This window comes from Balaenoptera musculus, chromosome 20 (assembly GCF_009873245.2).
Source record: "Balaenoptera musculus isolate JJ_BM4_2016_0621 chromosome 20, mBalMus1.pri.v3, whole genome shotgun sequence".
Classification (NCBI taxonomy): Eukaryota; Metazoa; Chordata; class Mammalia; order Artiodactyla; family Balaenopteridae; genus Balaenoptera; species Balaenoptera musculus.
In genome coordinates, this window is record NC_045804.1 from 19965966 (window position 1) to 19982498 (window position 16533).

The 16533-nt window shown below is 41.5% G+C and overlaps 1 protein-coding gene across 1 annotated transcript; it reads right to left on the reverse strand.

Moving 5' to 3' along the window:
- Window positions 1-314: 314 nt before the first annotated feature.
- On the reverse strand, window positions 315-14205 carry KRT23 (keratin 23). Its single transcript, XM_036835981.1, has 9 exons — window positions 14027-14205; window positions 13125-13880; window positions 8346-8428; window positions 7516-7672; window positions 6132-6281; window positions 5922-6044; window positions 2996-3216; window positions 2128-2159; window positions 315-689 (listed from the first exon to the last, which is right to left on the reverse strand). Exons 2-9 carry the CDS (start codon window positions 13518-13520, stop codon window positions 616-618), a joined length of 1236 nt encoding a protein of 411 aa, XP_036691876.1. The 5' UTR covers window positions 13521-13880; window positions 14027-14205; the 3' UTR covers window positions 315-615.
- Window positions 14206-16533: the final 2328 nt, after the last annotated feature.

The following is a 16533-nucleotide window of genomic DNA, read 5'->3' on the forward strand; positions in this document are numbered from 1 at the left end:
TATCTATCTGTGAGATAGAATAGTTTTTGGTCATCTCGCATTCTCAGTGAGGCCTTTCTGGGTGTCCCTTTCTCTATCTCCACCCCGCCTTTCCTGCAGGCAGAAGTCTGGAGATCTGGAGAACTTTATGAACCACATCTTGTCCCTAGATTGCATGGCTGCAGGTGACAATTCTGCCCAGTGTTTGGTTGCTGCAAACACATTCAAGCATTAACTTCCCCTGGCTCTTTTGTGGACCATGAATGCTCTGAGAATCCGTCAAGATGAGACCTTGAGGTCTTGTCTTGCCTTATGATATAAAATAAAAGACATGATTCAGCTGATGTGGAGTTTTATTGGCTACAAAACAGATGCACAATAATGGGAATCTGACGATTGTATTAGGAAAGGAGAGCTTTAAGCTCATGAACTCATACTCTGATTGAAAAAGTGCAGCCGTATATTAAGATCATTTTGGAACATCTGGTGAGATTGTTACAGAGAAAAAAAAGATTCCAAGTTTGATAACTCCAAGGATACCTCTTAGAATTCACCATTTGTGTCTGGGCAAGGACTTTCCATTGGGGGAAAATAGTTTTTACAACAGGCAGAAACTTTATTGGCCTCAGCATACTTTTAGATCTCATTCACTTGAGAAAGAATTATTCTTCCATTGATGCTCTCCTGTATGATGACCTTGATCTTTGGAGCTGCAGATGAAAAAAAAAAAGAGGAACAAAGAGGTCACTGCCAATGCTCTCCTCACCATCTGAACTGTACTTCTTTTCAGTTCCCTGTTCTCAGTATCCAGAGGCTCTCTGTGCCTTCCAAAATGATCACTAAGCCATATGGTGGGCTCTGCTGGAGTGAAAAGGGATCTTACCAGGAAGATTTTTCCTCCTACCCCTCAGGAATGACAGTGTCTGAGCAGTGTCACTTCTAGCAGTCAAGACCTTCATCCTAGGTGTTCCTGATACAGAATCTAGTCTCTGACCACAAGTGCTGGAGGGGGCCTTTCTGCTTATATGGGCTTTCAGCACTTGCACCACAGATCCTATGAGCTTATAGAGCACTAAATGCCATTCTGGGGACCTCACTTTAAGAGCTAGAAAGCATGCCTCATGAAGGATGGGTGAGAAGCCAGGAATGTTTATCATGGTCTCAGTTTTCAAAGATATGATATATTTGAATAAGTGCTTTGTTGATACATCAATAAACCGATTCTAGACCAAAGGGAAGACTTGAAACCATTAATAGAGATCCAGGGAGAACTTTGTTAAGTCAAACCTCTCCAATAGTAGATTGGACCACCCCCTCCAGTAATGGGCTCCCCATCGCTGGACATGGCCAAAGAGAGGCTGATGAAGGACCATCTGTTGGGATCTTGCAGAGGGATGGCAATGAGACAGCTGTTCTGTGATGGTTACTTGGACTCTGAGTCCCTGAACCTCTAAGCCTTAGAACTTTTATCATAAACTAATCAGAAAGTGCACCTGTCCCAAACTGTGGTTTCTTAGAACTTTTCTGTGAGACGTAAAGGTAATCTGAGAAAATAGGGTTCCCGGATCAAAGGTATTCTGGGAACACTGGGTTAAACAAAGTAAAATTTTTGCTGTGGTTTCTTTCTCTTTCTTTTTCCTTTTCTTCCCTGCAGCAGTATTGTTCTCCATCTTTAATACTGAATACAGCCTGATTTTTCCAAGAGGATAATAGTACACAGTATACCAGCCATATCGGGCCATAGAACACATCTTTTATAATACACAATTAAAATCTCATGGGACACTAGTGTTCCACAGAATATAGTTTGGGGAATTTACGTGAAATCATTTCCTCTTAATTTTCTAGGGGTTTGGTCAAACAGATCCCATAACTTAATAGAGAATATAATAATATTAATGATCCATTTTCATCTACTTTACTGCTTGCAAAGAGCTTTTATGTATATTCTTAGGACAATATTGAGAGCTCATCTTTGTTCTGTCTTATCTAGTTGTTAATTGAATATTCCTGGCAATTTGGGAAGAAAATAAAAATTGAACACAGAACATTCGAGTACACGAGGGGTATGGAGTACTGCAGAATGGATAAATGTGCTGATTTATTTTAAAAAAGTAGATTCAAACAATGAAGAATTTTTTTTTTTACCTTTCCACACTCGACTTAGATTCTTCATTGTCCTATAAAGTGAGTAAAGGCTCGTTTTAGTATTAGCAACAATCATAAAAACTTCTCAAGATGAACTAACTTCCTTTGCCTGCTTGTAAATTCATAGCTCTTTCATGAGGATAACTGTCTGAGTTCTGTAGTCTCAAGGTCGTGAGTTCATGGGAGAACCTTCCTGGATGCAGAAGGCAGGGAGTACTGCCTCCCACTGACCCTGGGGTCAGGAGAAGTCTGCTGAATCACCTCCATCCTTTCAGCCAGCTGCAGGCTTTGCCTTCACTAAGATCCTTTCCAGGGTCTGGGTCTGAAGCTTGGAACCCCTGGGCTTTTCAGATTCTTCAAAGCTTGTTCCAATAACATTTTATTTATGTGTCAAAAAAACTTCTAACCCTTTCTCTTGGATCATAGAACATATGTGCCCTTTTTGTGGACAGGTATACCAAAAGTCAGAGATACCAGATTGAAAATCTAGACATCTCAATCTTTTATGAATCTTTTCCTGCTGTTAGAATAAAACATTCCCCCCACCTTTCTTTTTTTTTGGAGCCAAAATTGTGTGCATTCCCACTGGGAAACACTATAGCCAAACCTTCTTAGTTGGTTCTTTCTAGAGATTTTAATATATTAGTTGAAACTGTTGACCTCATATCTTAGTGTCTTGGGAATAATAGCTGATGAATTCACACTTGCTGCTTGATGGAATACAACCTGATCTAAATATCTTCAGAAGAAATTCAGCACAAACCTTTCTTTCTCTAGAGTGAGGATGGCTAACAGGACCATAAAGTATGTGAATGCACACAAGGGCGGATACCCTTTCCGTTCTCCTCCCTGCCAGCCTTTGCCTTACCCTCCATTCTCTCCATCCAGGAGCTGGCAGTAGGTGGAGATTTCCTTCTCTAGGTGGGTTTTGATGCCCAGGAGGACCTTGTATTCGTTGCTCAGACGCTCCAGATCATGGCGTAGCTGCATCAGTTCCTCCTCGTAGTGGGAGATGATTCTTTGTATGTCATGGAGCTGGCAGGAGTACCGAGACTGGGTCTCTGATAACATGTTTTCTAAAGCAGATTTCTGAAAGAGGAATGATATATTTTTTTCATCAATTGACCGATGGCCTGATTCAATAACCTGTGCTTGCTGAGTAGTTAGAATACACCAACCACTGTGCTGGGTGTCTTTGGTGGAGCTGGGGCTGCGTGATGAGGAGAAGGCTGACATAGGTTTGGAGCCAGGCAGCGAGGAGTCAGGACTATCTGAATCCCATTTTCTGGGCATAAAGCCTTTGTGTCAGGGAGCTTTCGGCAACTTGACCGCATTTCTGTAGTGCTTATTATTTACGTAGCTTGTTTGGGAGTGGGTATATGCCACCTTGCCCTGATCTCTTCCTTACCTCCTTATGCTTACATTTTGTCTCTGGCCAGTCTGAAAACTCCTAGAGGGAAACGGCAGCTGGACTGCTGTCTCTTTGTATCTTCAGAGAAGGGTCTAGGGTAGGGATGCCAGAAAAAATAGGGGGTACGTGAATCAATTTGAATTTCGGACAAACAATGAGTAATTTTTTAGTATAAGTATTCCCAAGTATTGCCCCAATATTGCACGGGACTTACTTATACTAGAAAAACCATTTTGTTGTTGATCTGAAATTCAAATTTCACTGGGTGTCTTACATTTTAATTTGGTGAATCTGGCAACCCTAGTCCCAAGCAATGCTTTTTGATTATGACAATGGTAACATAGGGTTATTTTTGAGGAAATTCTGAAAGCTGCAAAATGAAGGATACAGAGAACTGAGTTCAAGTCCCTGTTCTGTTTGGATTTACCACCTGCTTTTCTGGAGCACATAACTTTGATCTTAAAGAGAAACTCATAACTGTGCTAGATACTCTCACTTTATCAAGGCTGCTAACTTTCAGGGGGCCCTTCATGCTGCCTGGACATTAAGCCGTATGGCCCTGGTCTCGTCACTCTCCTGTTCTCCCAAAGGGCTATTTCATTCCTTCTCCTCTGTCCTCAAACCTTCCTCCCCCCTATCCTTTCGTTTAGCCCATGGCCTTGCTTCCTCTGTCGCCGGAGAGATGAAAGCCATCAGGAGAGGACTCCCACCGGTTCCCGCCATCACTTCCACCCACAGACGTGAATCTGTGTCTGATACTCATTCCCCTCCTGTTACAATGCATGAGCTGTCCATGCCCCGGTTATTTCAGCAAGTGCCCACCTTCTTGCAACGTGAATGTTTTCCTCTCTCCTAGATTATTCCCACCAGCTTTCAGATAGAATAATTTCTCCCACCTTAAAATTTGTTCTTTCTTGAGCCCATATCTACCTTCAGTGATCAGCCAATTTCTCTGCTCTCCTTTGTTTATGGCAAAGTTCCTCAAAGAGTTGTCTATACCCTCTGTTTCAAATTCCTCCTGACCTTCCTCCAAGGGTCAAGGCTACACTGTTACCCCAGGGCCTCCCCCTCTCTCCTCTCCCTTCTTCTTCTCTTTGTTCACTCACTGCAGCCACACTGGCTTCCCGGCTTGTTCCCTCCACCTGGAACCGCCTCCCCATAGCCGCATAATGCACCTCCTTATCACTTTTAGGGTTTTGCTCAACTGCCACCTTAACAGTAAAGCCTCTCTCAACCATCTTGTTTAAAATGACTGTTCTTCACCTGGCATGCCAAACCTACCTCTCACGTTTCGTTTCTTTGTAGCACTTTCCTCCGTCTAACATATTACATATTTTGATGATTTGTGCATTTTTTTGTCTATCATCCACAGAATACAAACTTCCTTATTATCGAATCTTCAGTACTTAGAATAGTGTCAGATAGTCGGATGCGTGAAAATGGATTTAAATGTCTTGCTGATCTCACAGGGTTGTGGTGAAATATCTAATGTTAAAATGTTTTGAAAGCTATAAAACACTGTAATTATGCTTCTGTTCATTATTATCACCTTGACAGTGTACATTTTAAATGTCTGTTCATCGTCACCGATTCCTAAAACATAACAGTAATATACCACGTGCACCTGCAACAAAATGAACTAATTATTTCTCCTCAAGACTGAGGGCAGAGTAGCACTCGGGAATGATATTGATGAATGATTAGAAGATTCAGATAGGCTAAAAAGGGAATCCAATGATAGGTTTTATTTAATGAATTTTGAGTGCTTATGACGTGCATAAAAGCGTTTTACTGAAAACCATGATGATTAAAGAAATGACTTATACACGAGAACTTACAGTTTACTGGGTGATAAGACACACACATAATGAATAAAGCAGTACTTTGGAGTCAGCCAGGCCTGGATTTGCCTCCTATTCATGTTGGCACCAGAATTTCTCTTTATTGGAATTTGGGGGGCAGCATGGTTGTAAGTGGGGAGGGTACTGATAGAGTTTATGGGGGTGTAAATCTGCCCAACCCCCCTGCCACAAACCACCATATGGCTTCACCATTGGCCACTTACTAGCTGTGTGACCTTGGCCAATTCACTTAACTGTTTGGGGCTTTGGTCCCCTCATCTCTAAAAGGGGGTCACCAAGACCTACCTGGAAAGGTTAATGTGAAGATTGATGATATTCAATGTAATGAATATGGCACAACCCGGACACCTCAATCAATGATAGCTCTTATTATCCTCATCATGGACAATTTGGATGGAAAGTGGGAATTTGGATGGAGAGATGCCCCAAGGGAGTTGGGGAGATGGGCCTGGGGGAGAGGTCAAGGAAGGCTTTGTGGAGAAGGAGGTACCTGACCCAGGATCTTCCCGGCTCAAACTCACCTTGTTGCACTGTGCCTGCAGGTCAATCTCCAGGGCCTGGAAAGTGAGCTTCAGCTCACGGATATCACTTTGGCTGCTCTGCACAGCTGTTGGACGGGCCACCTCCTGGGTCATGGCTGCTAACTGTGGGACCAAGCAAAGAGCAGAGGCATTGGCATTGGGACCACTTGGAAATGGAACCTTTGGGGAGTTTGGGCATCTTTCTTTTACCTGCTCTTTATACCAGTCTTGATGCTTCTTTATTATAAACTCATATTCCTGCCTCTTGTCCTCCAGGACCTTAATCAGATCTTCTCCCGGGGCTGTATCCACCTTCACATTGACCTTGAAGTCATTTGGCACATGATGTTCTTCCATTTCCTGTTTAATAACAGAGAGAGAAAATGAATCAGCTGTGACATCAGAAGGCTGGAAGTGTGTTAATGGGCAGCAGTTCGCAGATCTTTAAAAAACTCAGCTGGAACTTCCCGGGCGGTCCAGTGGTTGAGACTCTGTGCTTCCACTCCAGGGGTCGCGGGTTCGATCCCTGGTTGGGAAACTAAGATCCCACATGCTGCATGGCATGGCCAAAAATAAAGTAAAATAAAATACACATTAAATTAAAAAAAAACTCAGCTTATGTGGTTGCCACTCTTTCACTGATTTGATTTGGTTTCTCATTTGTTGATGACAAAACAGTACGTTTTTTCTCTTATAATTTTATAAAGTAAAGAATAGCACCAGACAGGGTAATCAAATGGCCTCTGTGATTACTGACTTAATCCCTGGTTGAAAACGTTTTGCAAAGCGTTATGCCTACATAGCGTGTAAAGTACTCTTCGGCAAATGTTCATACGTGAAGTGATGACACAATGAAACAGTTGAACATTTCAGGTTATAGGCCAAACTTTGGGGAAGCAGTTCCGTAACCCAAAGCCAAAAGGTGTAGAGACTTTCAAAATCTTGTCAGTGAATTATGACTCTGTAGGGCTGATGCCCATAGGGTATCATAAAACCAAGAAACCACAGGTAAGGTTTCATTAACAATCACTGTCTAACCAGCTGTGCAGAAGCTGAGGCTCTTTGATGTTCATAAGCAATTTTGTTTGCCTAAAATGGGGATTGTTTTTCTATCCTTTCATCAGAGTCTCAGGGACTTTAGATGGATGGTAACTTTTTAAAAGTGAGTTAAATGTTTCTGGAAATTAGGACTCAGTTTTTGCCACTAGTTATATTTACCTGGATCAGTGGCAGATTCTCTTTATTCTATTGTCCCCAATTTGCTGCACGTTGGGTTAATGAAAGAAGTTAGATCCCACACATTTATTTTTCTGGTATCATATTTACAAACAGGTCTAGATAAACATTGTATATTAACAAAACTGTTGACCTATGTCATCGTTAATTGCGATTGTATTTTGGCTGTTGTATTTGACATCTGGGTAGATAACCCTGAACTTGGAAAAATTAGACATTGAGATGGTTCCTTATGATTATTTAGGTTGAAGACAGTAGGGCTGGCATTCTGATGGTGGTTTCTTCTGTAGCTATTGAGTCGCCTGAAATGTGCAGATTAAGAGCTATGCTAGTTACCTGGACGTCCTGGGAATCCTACCTGCTCATGACGCTTCTTCATGAGGATGAGCTCTTCCCTCATCCCCTCGACCTCCTGTTCCAAGTCTGTTGTGACAATGGTCAGATCATCCAAGTTATTTCGGAGACTCTCAACTTCAATTTCCAAGTTTTTCTTGACGGAGTGTTCATTTTCATACCTTTGGTTAGAAGGAAGAGAAGAGTACACTTGCTGTTGGAAGGATTCACCTTAGTTTAGAGGTGAATATCTTACTTTTTACATTTAATAAGAGCACATGAATACATGCTGTGCATCATTCGTATGTCTGTTTCATGAAGGTTTTTCTATGATGGTGACTCAATGTTATTTTTTTTTATTAAAGAAAATGCAATAATAAACAGCCATATGCCCATCACTTGGATTTAGCAACTATTAACATTTTGCCATATTTGCTTCATCCATATTCTATTTTGTATTTTAAAGTAAATTATAGACATTATGACATTTCACCCCTAAATACTTCAGAATGTATCTTTTAACAAAAAGACAGTTTTCTAAATAAGCATAATAACATTATCACACCTAAAAAAATCAATAATAACTTTTAAATATTGTCTAAGGGTTTGTATTCAAATTTCCCCATACCAAAAAGTGTATTTTATATCCAGGTTTTTTTTTAAACTAGGGTCTGGTCAGGTATTTGTTCTCATTATGCCTTTTCATTATAATTTACTAAGATGTTACATGTGGGTAATGGTGAGATAAGTTTTCCTTCTGCAAAACAGAAACAAAAACAAGAGCAATTCCATAAACAAAACAAAAAAACACCAAACAACCCTCCTGTCCCGCAGCACCGTGAAGAAGGAACTTACTTAAGGCTGAAGTCATCCACTGCTATCCTGGCATTGTCAATGAGAAGGGTTATCTGAGCGTTGGTCATCTTGCCATCTACTATCTGTAAAACACACACCAAGAGTCATTTCAGTTGTATACAAGCACACAGGAGAGCTGCGTTTATGCCCAGTTCCTGGGAATCTGACTTGTCAGCAGAGATGACCTCTTTTTCTAGCAGTGGAATAATGAGTAGTCAAATCAATAAATATTTACTGAGCAAAGCACACGAATGATTTTATAGTAAGGATATGGTCTGCAGTCACATTCACTGTCTTTTTTTTACTCTGACTTTTGACAGGATCGATGCAACTGCTCCACGAATGATATAGGCGGGGGAAGGAGAGTAATGGTGGAAAATGCTTTTTAACTTTCTAGTACGATGCACTCGTTGCTGTTTTGCTTAAGCTCATCCACGTCTGAAGGTGTTAAAAGAAGTTTAGGTTCTGACTTCCTATTGTGAATATTAATTGGCTCTCCTAAAGTGCAATAATTATTTTAGATGAATGTAATTCTCCCTTGTGATAGCATTCATGTTTCTGATCAGTGAAACATGATCTGAGCAAAGTGTCACTGATACAAAGTATCCCTGATACTAGTTTGTCACACTAACTTTAAATGTATTTTATAGTACATTTAAACTAATTTTAAATGTATTTCATAATAGTCATCACATACCATAATTATTTTTTGCCCTAAATGACCATAGCCATACACATAACTTGTAGGTGTGTGTATGTATTTAAATTATTCCATGATGAGAATGCCCCAATTGTAGCTATCAAAATATTAACTGAACAGGAGGAGGGATAAATTGGGAAGTTGGGATTAACAGACACACACTACTATATATTAAATAAATAAACAACAAGGATCTACCGTATAGCACAGGGGACTGTATTCAATTTCTTACAATAACCTATAACAGAAAAGAATCTGAAAAAGATTATATATATGTGTATAACTGAATCACTGTGCTGTACACCTGAAATATTTTAAATCAACTATACTTCAATTAAAAATAAACTAAAAAAAGTAAAATTAAAAAATATTAATGGAAATAATTATTTATCATCAAATGAAGTAGCTTAATAAACTTTAACTGTGTTAAAACTTTAACTGTGTTAAGCTGCCTCCAGGTAAAGACTTTCACTAGATGTTTCTATTTTTTTTACTTTAAAAAGAAGATTATTGTTGGAAGTGTCTACCTGAGTAATTCTTTATATAAATATATGATTTGTAAATACTTCTAGGTAGTTGTAATCAGAGAAATACACATATCAGAGAAATAATATATGAAATGCACATTTGATGTATGTCACTGTCTTGGGGAAAATTGGATGGAAGATATCTCAATAGCAAAAGTATAATACTGCTTTTGTACCAAGTATCGTGCTGAATCAGGAACCAGGAGATTTTCCTTTTACTTCCACTTACTGACCATCCGCGTGAACTTGGGCCAGTCACCCAACTCCCTGAACTTCCATTTCATCATCTGTTAAATAAGGAGTTTGTACTAGAAGCAGGTGACCTTAGAGGTCCTAGCTCCAAACTTCTGTAACTTACTTGGAGCCAGAGAATCCTGTGACATTCCCATTGTATTTATACAGACAATTCCTTTATTTAGAAAGGATTTTCTTAAGACAAAGTTATACCTCAACACAAAGACGCCTTTTTAAAATCTGGTCCTGTTCAAAGCTCCACTGATTACTAGGAATTTGGTGTCATGAATACACAACAGCAGGATTTAGAGGTGTTCAGTACACTGGGTATGGAACTCCCAGAGCAGGGCCTGGGGTCATTCTCCAGCACCCACCCGCTGGGTGAGCTTGGCCCATTCTCAGTTTCTTCATCCATAAAATGGCAATAATAACATTAGCTGCTTCACCAAAGAGTTATGAGAATTAGATTCAAAGAGATTAAATAAAATACCGTTGTAAAATACTTATCATTTCTCGGCACACTGTAGACTCTCTGAAAAATCAGTTGAAGCTAAATTAGTTCAGAAAAATGTAAAATATTTAATTTTCTTTTTTAAACGTTTTATGACTAGAGCCAATGTCTGCATTGGATAAATCCTAGGTTTTAGACGTTGAGATGCACCCTCCACATTTTGCTGTTCTTGGTGGGAGATAGCCAAGCTGGCCGCCCCTGCCCAACTTCTTGCTCCCCTTGGTGGATTCCAACTGGTATTATGACTACTTCTTTTGCTCTAAAAAGGGATTCTGTAGGTATTTCCTTGTCTTCCCTCTACAGTGCTGCTTAGGGATTTCTTACCAATGCTTTTCCCTCCAGGCTCTATAGTCTTTGCATGATCTAAGCTCATGGGAGATGAAAAGTAGCTCCATCCAAAATGGCCTGACGACCCCTGCAGTTAGCCTCAGTTATGCACTGAGGTTTTGCTTGACATCCAGAGAAACTATGCACTGTACACACCATGGAATCAGAAAATAAAAAACACCACCTGTGTTGGAAACACCATAGTTTTCCAGTAACAAGGGACCAATTAAGTACCTTATGTATAATAGACTTCTAACTGGAAGACCATGGAGTAGTCATTAAGAACATCACTTCCATATAGAAGGGATAAATAACAAGGTCCTACTGTATAGCACAGGGAACTGTATCCAATATTCTGTGATGAACCATAATGGAGAAGAATGTATATATATGTTTAACTGCTTTATTTTGCTGTACAGCAGAAATAACACAACATTGGAAATCAACTATATTTCAATATAAAAAAAGAACATCAGTTCCTATGTACTGATACAGGAAAATCTCCAAGATATATTAAGTTTGAGACAAAGGTGAATTTAGTTCACAGAAATGTACCAATGTTGCTTCCTCAGTTGTGACAAATGTGCCATGGTGATGGAAGATTTTAATGATATGGGGAGCTAGGTGAGAGATTTATGGAAAGTTTCTGTACCATGTAAATCTAAAATTACTCCACATGAAAAGTTTATTAAAAAATAATAATAAAGGTGTGAAACAGTGTATGGGACTTCCCTGGTGGTCCAGTGGGTAAGACTTCATGCTCCCAGTGCAGGGGGCCCGGGTTCTATCCTTGGTTGGGGAACTAGATCCCCCATGCCCGCCGCAACTAAGAGTCCACATGCCGGAATGAAGATCCCTCGTGCTGCAACTAAGACCGGATGCAGCCAAAATGAATGAATGAATAAATAAATAAATAAATAAATATTTTTAAAAAGATAATTTATCCATGGCAAAACCCACATCAAGAGTCTGATTCCCCCAGGTAGCATTCTCATAGTACACGAGTTGATATAGAACACATTTAAAAACTGAAACTATTTCCTACTTGTTGGGTTACCTGATACAATATTGTGATACAATCACTATTTCTGAGACATCCTTCACAGTAATTAATGAATAAGGATGGCTTGAGAAATAATATATGAGGCATAGGTTTTGCATTGTATGTTGTAATTAATGAGCGGGATTCTCCCCAAGGCCCTGAGTTCATCCTTTTAAAGGAATCTAGTTGGTGTATTAGTGCAGCATCGTTGCTCCAGGGTGTGTAATCTCCTACCAGGGAGAGGAAAATAGAACTTTTGACTGTAAACCAACAAGCCAAATATAGTACTATTGAGAGCCATTCTATATCCTAATATTTGCATGACTATGTCTAACTCTGTGTTTCAAAAGGAATAGATTAATTTTTGAAATCATTTTCTTTGTTTTATTTTTGGCCAAGCTGTGCAGCTTGCAGGATCTTAGTTCCCCAACCAGGGATTGAACCCGGGCCCTGGGTAGTGAAAGGGCCAAGTCCTAACCACTGGACTGCCAGGGAATTCCCGAAATCATTTTCTTATAGACTTTTGGAGTAACACTTAACATCCCTAAAGTGGGGGCAGAAGAGTGCTGTATCTATGCAGAACATTTCATGAGTCATGAAAGGCCCAGGAAGGGGTCTCTTTCTAGGATAGGTTAAATCATGATCTTACAGGAAATTTTCTGGGATCACTTTACAGAAGAGGGAATTTATATAGCTTTAAAATATAACCTAGGAGATGACTGGATTCCCTCTACTTCTAGCCGATATTTTGAGACATCCCAGAAGGTAGAAGGTTAGCTTTTTAAATGTTTGGTTGAAAAGTTATTTATTTTTTGAAGACGTCTTCATAATCCATCCTAACTCTGAGATTCTAAAAGTCATGCTCATTTTATTATTTTTTTTCCTAGCAATATGCCATTTTCAGAACTGTGAGTGGCTAGAATTCAGAACTTCTGGCAGTCCCCAAGAGGAAATATCCAGGGATATCACAAAGATGTATCTGCTAGTGGAGTGACAGCTTTTAGGTGTGATCTCCAAAATAGTACGGCTCAGCCTTTCTTTGATGGATGATCACATGGTCGCCAGGACTTTGAGGTGGAGCAGAACCGATGTAATGAGAAAGTAAATGCTCTCTTGTGCCTTGTGCCCTGAGCATGCGGAATGAGGACCAGCCCTGATCGTTACGATTACATCGTTGGATCTTAAGTGATACTGGATAGCACCTGGTTGCTTTCCATTTCTCTATATAGTTCATGTACAGAAGATTAAATATACAAAACAGACTTTCCCAAGTCCAAATTTAAGGTATGATAAGAAAATATCCTTGAATACCTTTGTTCAGGATAACTTGAAGCTCTTTTGCCATTTTCCTGCAATTATCTTTTCTACTGATTTCTCCTCCCCTGGTCCCCTGGAAATGCAGCCCCCTCTCGAGTTCCAGGGTCACCCAGGATCTTACCTGCTCCTGCAGGCAGCTGACCTTTTCCTCATATTGGGAGTAATCTTGCTCACTGCCCGGATCTCTCTGCTGATGCCACTTCAGGATGCAACTTTCGAGTTTCACGTTGGCCTCCTCCAGGGCGCGCACCTTGTCCAGGTAGGAGGCCAGGCGGTCATTGAGGTTCTGCATCATCGCCTTCCCATTTCCGCCTAGGAGGGAGCTGCCTCTTCCAGACCCCCAAGAACCCCCAGGGGGTGGACATCTGGGCGAGGAGAAGGAAAGCGAGATGCAGACCCCCCCTGCGCCACCGTGGACGCTGGGAGCCCGGGGAAACCTCCCTGGCTGGCCCCAGCTGCTTCCTGTGCCATAGAGGGAGCCTGAAGGGGTCTGGCTGAAGCTGTGGCTGGAGTTCATGGTCCCATCTGTGTCTGGGGCAGGGCTGGACTCTGGTCCACTCCTTGGCACCGCAAAACCGAGCTGCCGCAGACTGCCCCGGGTGGTTTTATGCCCTTTGCTGTGGGAGTTCCCTTCTCTGACAACTGTACCAACAAGATCCTATAATTGTGCAACACGTGTTTCCTCTTGGTCAATCCCGAAGTGCCCCTGGGCCTTCACACACGGTATTGTTGTTTACAGCCGCATCGATATACCAGCTTGCTTCTCCCTTCCAGCTGTAACCCGCAGGTGTGGCCCACGACCTTAGGTGGGTATTCGTCTCAGGGGTCTTTCTAATCTTTCCGTGGGTTTTTTCATTGTCCATTTATCTGAAAAAGTCTGATTAAAGTCCACAGAAAGCTTATTTGGGGTAGCACAGATTTCCTTCCGAAAAGTAGACATTAAACACACAGACACACACCCTCCCCACCCCAACCCCCAAATAAACACACCCCAGCTCTGAAGCGAGGGTGGAAGGGACTCACAAGGGAAGAGACAGATCAGAACAGAATCTCAGGTCCTGGAATAAAAATACTCGCGCAGAGGAACTGGAGACCGTTCTGGATATCCGATGCCTCTGTCGCAGTCAGTGTTGGATGAAAAGAAATTTCAAAGGAGTCATTCTTGAGAACAAACCCGCAATTGTAATTAATTAATGAATGACTGAGCCTTCCACTTCCAGGGTGCCTTTCGTCCCAGCAAACAACCCCAGCCTCTGCCCAGGACTTTCCTCAGCCCCTGGGAGGCATGCAGCCTTCGTTAAGCGGCCGGCAGCCCTGTCCTGGCTGAGTCCTGGAAAGGCTGGGTTCTGTGTGTCTGTGACCTGCAGAGGGAACAGAGGAAAACAGGAAATGTGCCACGGGTTGTCTAACGTGCTTGATGAATTTTATGCTTTGGCTGCCAAGGGAAAGGTTAGGAATGAGTAAAGAAATAGTCTGGGGGGCAGGGAGCCACGTGCTGCTTACTGGCAACTAGATTCAATGGGGACTTAGGAATAAAATGGCAGCATCTTGAAGGGACTTCGGTGTTCCTTGGTCCAAGCCACTAATTTTACAGATAAGGAAAACTGAGCCCTGTGGGGCGGGGAGGGCATGGAGGACAGATCGTGGGTTAGTGGCAAAGCCAGGGCAGGGCTCTTTCTGTCACATAACATTGTAATCGTTGAGTCGAATCTTGATGGAGTCCTGTACCACAATTCTCTTTCATAATGGTGTTAATGGGACTTCCCAGTTTACATAGCCCTTTGATAGTCTTTATTTAATCCACACAACAACTCTTGATGTAGCCCGGCAAGAGTTATTTTTTCCATTTTACAGATCAGGGGCTCATGGACGTGAATGATGGGGAGCTGATTTGCATGTGTAATGTAAGTCAACAGGGGAATTTGCAGTCGTTACGGACTTGGTCTGTGCTGTTTCCACTGCTTGGAAAGCCACTGCTTGTGCGGCCTAGGCCTGTTCCCCTGCCTTCCAGACGTAGTTCAAGGGTTACTGATTTCAACAATCGTTTTCTGAATCTTCTTGCATGAGTTGGGTGCCCCTTCTTTGAGGAAACTGCCTTTTCTAGATCCCAAGATGCTCCAGGGGGCAGACGGTATCCCCACCCCAGAGCAGAAGCTTGGGAGCCCCACAGTGGAAGCTGGGAGTCCCCAGCGAGGTCCAGCCACCTCTGGGAGCTAAGTCCACCCCCATTCTTTCACTCACTACGTAATACTGCATTTGTTACACTCCTTGGGGACTGCAGGCTTCTTGAAAACAAGGATAATGTCTTCTATCTTTAAAGCACCAAAGTCTGGCTTCTCATAGGCATTTAATAAACGTGTGTATTAACTCAATAACGAACTTTTTTAGAGTCAGGATTTTAACTCAGGCCTCTGATGCCATCACCTCCTGCCTCTTTTAGGAGTGTGAGTTGTAAAACCAGAGAGTGGGAAAAAGCCTCTCCAAGGGGGAACCAGCCAGCCACAAAGGCAAAATCATTCCTAATTACAGATAAAATCAACTAAAGCACACCGGCTCTGCTTGTCCGCCCTAGCAACAAAACCTTGCAAAAGTCCTCTGGACTTTCCTCATCTCACTGTGTGAAAGATGCAAAAATTCAGTCAAGACTTGAGGGAGTGCCATTTTCAAGTGTTCTACAGCCACTTACATCTCTCAATGTGAAAGACAGAAGGGAGACATGAAGAACATAGAGCAAATGAGGGAAACACAGAGACTTGTTTCGACGTGTGGTTGCCATGTTCTGATGGACGCAGATGGTTCCCGATCGTTTGTTTGACTCAAGGTTAAGGTCGGCTCAGGTTTGTGTTCACACGGACCCAGCTTCACATCCATCTGTAGGACATGAAAGGGCCAGGCTGCGCTCCGTTTCCCTAAACTCCCTCACAAGCATCTGCGATGAAATTGATCGTTCCCTGCTCATTTCAGGTGTGTCTGAGTGGCAGTGACTTCTCAGCTCCTTAAATTTTGCCCATGAGCCATTTTACATCAGTGTGTGGGAGTTTGGTTTATAAGAGTTAACCTTGAGTGAAATATTTCTAGCATTGGAGCAGGACCAGGAAAAGGAAAAAACTGGGGGTGCGTTTTGAGAGGACTTGGGAGAAGTCATCTCTTCTAGGAGCATAATACAATGATTTTCCTTGTAACTCCCAGTGCCTGGGGTTCCAATGGACTTTAGAAGAAATAGCGGGGTTTTGTTTGTTTGTAAAAATGACACACACTTGTTATTAAAAAATTCAAGTAATATATGAAAGTATAAGAAAAAAGATTTTTGAAAACTTTCTCATTTCACCACACCGACAGCCATTGGTAAAATTTGGTGAACATTATTTCAGATACTCTCCATCTGTATATATTGGTAGACATATGAACAGCTAGAATAATTTTAGAAAAATGACCTCATACAGTTTATTTTATTTTAGAAGAATTAGGTTAATTTAAGAACTTTAGTTGATAAATAAGAAACTAAAATGAATTCACTTTAGTTACAGATT